General features: G+C 43.1%; 1 protein-coding gene across 1 annotated transcript in view; it reads right to left on the bottom strand.

The window, feature by feature from the left end:
- The window catches only part of LOC139222584 (arfaptin-1-like), an 8,365-nt gene continuing 1,238 nt past the window's right edge, over positions 1 to 7,127 (bottom strand). Inside the window, exons 2-8 of the mRNA XM_070854379.1 lie at positions 5,285 to 5,375; positions 2,296 to 2,392; positions 2,009 to 2,127; positions 1,701 to 1,922; positions 806 to 963; positions 354 to 528; positions 1 to 156 (exon numbers count right to left, since the gene is read on the bottom strand). Coding sequence (XP_070710480.1) covers positions 1 to 156; positions 354 to 528; positions 806 to 963; positions 1,701 to 1,922; positions 2,009 to 2,127; positions 2,296 to 2,392; positions 5,285 to 5,341 — 984 coding nt within the window. The 5' untranslated portion in view covers positions 5,342 to 5,375. The remainder of the gene's footprint in view (positions 157 to 353; positions 529 to 805; positions 964 to 1,700; positions 1,923 to 2,008; positions 2,128 to 2,295; positions 2,393 to 5,284; positions 5,376 to 7,127) is intronic.

The raw sequence follows: 7,127 nt of genomic DNA, 5'->3' as shown, positions 1-7,127 counted from the left end.
TCAACTTTCTTCCAGCCAGGAGGGGGTGTCCACGCTGGGGTCGTTGAGGTGTTCGCTGGCCTCACTGATGTTTTTCTCAAGGAAGCCGTGACACGATAAACTATGAGCCGCGACGGCACCGTGGAGCAGCCACAACTGGTTATGGAGGACTTTGACCTGCAGACAAGAGGGCGAGAATCCAGGATTTGTCCTTAAATGTGAAGCATCAGCCTCATTCTGCCATGTTCAATATCTCAGAGAAAATTAGTCAAGCAAGAAATATGGATCATAGCACACTAAATCTCTGCAGGATTCATGGAGGATGACGTATTGACCATTTCCAGGTTTACCAGAAATCTGTGGTCCCTCCTCACCTTGTTCTCCTCCAGCAGTTTGACCTTGGTGGACAGGTCGTCTCTGATCTTCTGGTACCTCTCCCTCTGGCTCTGAAAGTCTGTCTGGGCCCTCTCCAGCTTGGGCACTGTGACGGCGTCCCTCGGCCCCAGGTTCAGCTCCTCCAGGTCGACTCGGTACGCGTCATACTCGATCCTGGACGTCGGAGAAGTTTGCCAAATTTTATTTATATATTATTTCTTGCAGCCTGGTGGCAGTCTGAAAAGCCACAGATCTTCCGGGAAGAGCAGAATTTAAAGGCAAAACTTGAGGGAACAAAATTCAAGCACTTCTATTACGATTTCCTACATTTCCCAGAATGCCTTCCAATGTTGTCTCTCATGCTGAAACACTGAAAATATGCAGCTCTCTGGTGCGACTGGTTACAGCACATCCAGGCTAACAGGAAACAGGAAGTGTGTTTTCCACCCACCTGGCAGCCTCGTACTGCTTGGCGTTGATCATCGTGTCCTCGATGGTTTTGTTGACCAGAGTGTTCATGTCGGCTGTGAAGGTGTTAATGGCCGCCGTCAAGGTCTCGCCACTCTTAGAGAGAAACTTCAGAGCTTCTGCGTTCAGACCAAACTCCACCTGAACGAGAGACAGCTAAGATGCTACAAGCTAACCAAGAAGCTCTTTCAAAATCAAATGCTTTTGATATAATTTTGTGCTGTTTTTTTATTTTGTACTCGCGAAATAAGCTTGAAATCATGGAACTGAAAGAAGAAACTTGCAAAACATTGATGTTTAGACTTTGGAAATTAAAAAAATTCCATAGAAAACTTGAAGCTCTGAAGCTCCTTTTGACAGTTTTCTTTTAGCATCACCCTGCTTGCTGCTTAGCTGTCACACTTGTTTGTATTTTTAAACATTATTAGCTAACTTTGTTACAAAATAAAGGCGTTTAGGGGCAAACGTTAACGCTATCTCAGGTAGAATTAGAGTTGCTGGAGTGTAAATCCAATAAATAGCAGCATGGAGACGCTAATGTTAGCTAAACTCTGAATGTTAGCATCCAGGACAAGCTTCAACACGGAAGGGAAATACTAAACAGTGGATGCACTACTTACGAATAGAGCTTTTTTAATGTATTGTTAAGTTAGTCAACGGCCTTGTGGGTAATACTTGGCAACTACTGCACCTTGTAAGCTAGTTTGGTGGACATGCTAACGTTTTCATGGCTAAAACGCCCTCCTGCTAAGCTGTGATTGGAAGTACTTAGCAAACAGGACAGAACAGCAGCAGGACAACATTACAGGACAATAACAGTGTAATAGTAATAGTTGTACTGGCAGCAGTTCCACCAAAAACACGCCAACAAGACTCACATGCAGTCCCGGTGTTTTGAGGCCGAGTTCGGCGAAGGCGTCCCCCATGGTCTTCTGGGTAACTGAGAACTGAGCGAGCTGATTGGCCAGCGTCTGAGCCAGCTTGGTCACGTTTTCGTAGCGTTGTCGGTCGTCTTTGAGAAGCTCGAGACGAGGCTCCAGGTCCAGATCCACCGTACGAGATCCACGGCCAAGCTTCTCTGAGAGGGCCTGCCTGGTGCACTGCAGATGGAGAGCAGGGAGACGTACTTATTGATTATACGCCAGTCATTATTGATTACTGACAGCAATGAAAGGCCCAGTCTCACCTTGTAGGTGGTGATGCTCCACTTGCGGACTCTCTGCAGCTTCTCACTGGCCGGGTTCTTGTTGTTGCCTTGAACGACCACTGGTCCTGGCGTCTGCGGGGTCACCTGAAGGTCTGGAGCTGGGGTCAAAGGTCAATGGGGAGTTACCATGGCAACATGAATTCAAATCAAATCCCAACAGTCTAAATCATCTGATGAGTTTTAAGCCCGTGTTGATATTTCTTATAGTTAATTTTTGGCCATTAGCACATTAGCGTTAGCCGTGGCAACCATTACAGTATGACTACCTTTGCTCTGCCCCGTTTCCATGGTGACATCTGGCGTGGTCTCAGCTGGACAGGAAGTGACGATATCGTCGCCGTGGTTGCAGTTACTGTTCACTTCCTGTTGAAGAAAAGGTGCAGAAGGGGCGTCAGATCCTTTAGAAGTCGAAGAGGTTCTGGGTTGCTGCACTCGAGGTCACGGGCCGTCCAATCAGCTTCAAGACGAACTGAATGAGGACAGCTGGCTTTTCTTCGGCCGCCATTTTGAACAGAGCAGCTTCTGACTGGTTCAAATCTCCAAAATATCCAGGAGATAAAAGTGAGATAAGAGTAAAATATTCTGCTTTTGGATTCTTTGGGGCTACCGGGTATGAAAGCAGATCCAAGTGGACTCGCTGTCAGTCTGATCACTGAAGGATAATAACTGTTGCTGTGCTTTTCAGCTTTACTTGTCTATTTTGAATTAGTCTTTTCAGACCCAGTTTCTTTGATGGGAAATGAATTCATGCACGTCCGTGTCAGTTTTCAGGTTTTTTCCACCAGTGAAGTAGACCCTCTACAGCACCTTTAATCTCGCTATGAAGGAACTAAACACGTAACAGGTTGATTCAAAGGCTGGAGAAGCTGGTTTTGATTGGTTGAAGCTTCAAATCAAACTCTCCCTCACTCATCTGTGTGTGTGATCCACCATGAGAGCAAACCTGCAACAAGCTGAGCTTTCCAGAGCAGCTTTAGGGACCTTAAATGTGCAGTTTTCTCAGTTTCATATTTCCAACGATTCTTGAAAGCAGCGTGAGCCTCATTTCCTGGAAGAGAAACGTCACCATTGTCCGACAGTAAAGAGGTCAAAGGTCAGAAGGATGGAGGGATCACCGTGGGAACCCGAGCTGACGGGGGCCAATCAGAGCCCAGGGCAAAAGGTTACGAGGTTGCCACGGAGATGACGGCACCCTGTCGTGATTGGCTGCAGGCAAAGAGGTCAGAGGTCACTGGAGTACTCAAGACAGGAAGCGGTCACCTGACGCAGATAAGAGGTAACGACACACACACACAGAGGCAGACACACACACACAGACACAGACACACACACCTGTGGAGGGCTCACCGGGCCGAAGGAATTTGGCTCAAAGTTGTTGTGTCGCATTGAAGAGACAGCGAGGCAAAATGACACACACACACACACACACACACACACACACACACACACACACACACACACACACACACACACACACACACACACACACACACACACACACACACACACACACACACACACACACACACACACACACACACACACACTCCACCTTTGCTCTTTCCAAAGGTTACAGGAGCTGGTGTCTCACAGGAGGAAGCTCTTAAAGGGACAATCTGCTTTAAGAGCGCTGATTTATTTTATACTATTTTGAAGCCTGAAGATTTAGTTCAAGTTCGATTGACAGACCTGCCAATCAATCACTCACTCAATCAATCAGTGACCCTGATGAAGACCACAAACATGCTGCTCAGATAATAAAGTCGTCCTCTGTGCACCTTTGGCAGCAGGTGAAGTTGCGCCAGAAATCCCGCCTCTGCTTCTGCAATCAGTCAAACACGGCAGAGATGTCCAGACCCGAGTCTTTATTGATTGATATCGGGGCGGATCAAGGCGTATAATAATGGATCGGTATCAGCTAAGCGATAAGGCTTTCTTATTCACAAAGATTAAACAACAGGAGAACAAAGACTTGACTTCAGCATCCAGACCTGCGTTTATTTCAGGGCGTTTACTCTCATTAGTGTCACATAAATGTAGGAATTTTAATTTTTCCTTCCTAGTGGCTGCTGGAGGTAAACCTGCAGCTTTACTCTCCTGTTGCAGCTCTGATGTCAGCAGGGACCACTCCTGGTACCTGCCACCGTATGATCACTATTGACCACAACAATGGCCGCCTTATCGGACGCACAAACAATCACTGTCACCCTTTGTCACACCTGTTTGCTTTTGTTGTCGTGACAACTGCTGATAGCATTGTTGACGCTGTCAGCTAGCTGCTGGACGCTGTTCCTTTTCCTTTATTCAGCCGGTTACGTAATGTTTGTACGTGTGGAATATCTGTGAAGAACAAATACATCAACCACACGTCTGTTTTCAATGTGTATAATACACTGATAACTCGGGCAGTCGGTGACGCTGAGAGAACGCAGGAGGAATGAGTTTTTAATGCTAACAGCTGCCTCTGCTAATTAGCTGCAGCCTGCGACTATGTGAATGTAGACATTATTTTACGCTTTCTTAATTGTCTTCCGTCTGGTTTCACTCTAAAAGAGCTTGTTTGATCCACTGACAGGCTCAGAGTGTTATTCTGAGTGTGTGACAGCATCATGGAAAGGATCCCTACAGAGAGAGACCTGGAAGATCCTTTTGGTTTAACCACAAACAGCCGAGTCATAGCAGTCTCCAAAGCCACCAAACTCCATTGACAAAAGTTGCAATTTTACCTCAAAGAACGTGCGAGTTGCTAGTCTGGTTGCTGTGACTTTTGACTTTGTGACTTGTGACTTTGGTGTTTTAACATGTTAGTTTGGATCCAAACTAACCCTTTAAAACACCAAAGTCACACAATAAGACAAGCAAACTAACAAATGGAGTCAGCACTAGACCCATGTTCTGCGTGGTGTAAATCCCTGTTTTAGTGAATGTAGTCTGGTGTGTGCAGAGAGCGATAGAACGGCAGTTCCAACACTTTTACTACCTATCAGTCATTTTAAACCCAAAATATGTAATGTAAAAGGGCATGTACAGGGCGTGTACATGTATAACAATGACAGTGGTGCAGCTCTGGTGTTATTCCAGCACATGAAATCCAAAAAAAGTGACATTTCCATCAAGTTTTCCTGCATTTTGAAGATAAAAATGTATTAAAACGGTGAATCACCTTCACCAGCTTCTATCATAAGACACATTAAATGTTTTGATTCAGTCAAACAGAGAACAGATAAGCAGTAACTGGAGAGGTTCCTGTCTCACCCTCGGAGGTGTCTCCTCCTCTGTGACGCCTCTCTGCTCCACCTCCTCCATCATCATCTCACTCGTCCTCCTCCACTTCTTCCACTTCCTGCTACAGCAAAACAGAAAACATCACTCGTCTAATCCAGTTCAGGTGCATCTGCTGCTTATTGTGAAACATTTATTTCATTGTCATGTTACATTCAAAAATATAAACGGTGGAAATTCCTACATTTTTGGATTTTTGTTGTATTAGCAGAAAAAAAAGGGAATAAATGCTAAACATCCAACATATTCTCTGTATTGTACAAGATGTTCTTTAACTTTAATCTTTATTTAATAATAATTACCAGGTGCTGTCACATGTTTACTCTCTTTAGAGGAGAATATTTATGTTTTTATATGTTTTTTACATTTTAAAGAGCTTCCTGCTGCTAAATAAACTAATTTCATCTGAACTATTGAACTGAGGAGCTCAGTGTGGATGGACAGCGCCGCCTGGTGGTGAGGAGGCAGAAGACACCACGGTATACATCCTTAATTATTGATAATTATTTATTATCTATTATATGAAGTATTAGGCTACGACATTTAAAAGCAATCACAATATATATTTATTACAATCACAAAATATCACTTAAAAGCTAAAGTGATCCTGTTTGTCCTCATCAAGTTAATTTTAAAGCTTTACATGATAAACAATGCGCTCTTATTTTGAAACCACGCTCAGCATTCATATGATTGGCTGAGGTCGCAGGTACACGAGGAAGGTGTGCTGGAGACCCTCCCAGCATGCACTGGGCCCACAGATTCACGGACATCACTTCTGTGTGCTTTTGTTCAGCACTTTTCTCCTCAGTGTTTCCGCTCACTGACACCAGCAGTGAAATCTTATGAGGAATATCACAGACTTACATTTAATTTTATTACTGTTCAGATGAACTTCACTACTTTCCTGTCACACATAATAATGCAACAGTAACAGTAATTCACCGTAAGTGCAAAGTACAAACATCTGTGGTTTATGGTGACAGTATGAAGGGTGAACTTTGACCTTTTCCTGTCTATCACAAGACTCTGACATCTGTTTGATAAAAGCACTGCAAGACAACATGAGTGACACTAGACACTCTCACTAAATATTAAAATGAAGTTCTTTGTACTTCTGCTTATCAGGAGGAAGATAAACTTCACTTCTGCAAGTTGGGCAAACTCCATTACAACATATTTAAGTGACAAAGCTACTAAAGTAGGCACTGAAATACACTTTTAAGGTAATTTACTTGAGTATTTTCATTTTGCATGTCTGCTCACTACATTTCAGGGGTAAATATTTTAATTTTAAAACTAAAAGCAGCTGTTTCCAACCTTTTTGTCCTGTGACTTACAAAGTCAGCATCTAATTCGTCTTGTTGAGTAGACATTTACCCTCTAAACTCCAATCATAGTTTAATTTAAGATGAGATAATCCTTTACTGATCGCCCAAAGGAGAAATTTGGGTGTTACAGCAGCACAGAGACAGAAAAAAGTTCAGATAAATAAGGACACCGTGAAAAAGATATGTAATAAAAATAAGAATATAATAAAATAGGAACAATACCAGAGCAATTTATGTCAAAAACTCAAAATAACAAGTAATAGCAGCCATAGTGGTGTGATTAGTTTCATAAAATAAATAAAAGATTAGAGAAAAGTGCGTAGTGAACTTATTTCAGAGAAAATTTGCTTCGATTCCACCTGAATGGAGCCATGAGTTACAAACACAACGTTTGTCAGTTTAAAAGATCATTTTACAAGTAGAGAAAGTCTCAGTCTGTTGAAGAATAAGACTAAAAGTAGAAAAAAACACATCAGATCAGATAA

Source organism: Pempheris klunzingeri, chromosome 23, assembly GCF_042242105.1.
Source record: "Pempheris klunzingeri isolate RE-2024b chromosome 23, fPemKlu1.hap1, whole genome shotgun sequence".
Classification (NCBI taxonomy): Eukaryota; Metazoa; Chordata; class Actinopteri; order Acropomatiformes; family Pempheridae; genus Pempheris; species Pempheris klunzingeri.
The sequence above is the reverse complement of the archived record's forward strand: the minus strand, read 5'-3'. Positions and strand labels throughout refer to the sequence as shown.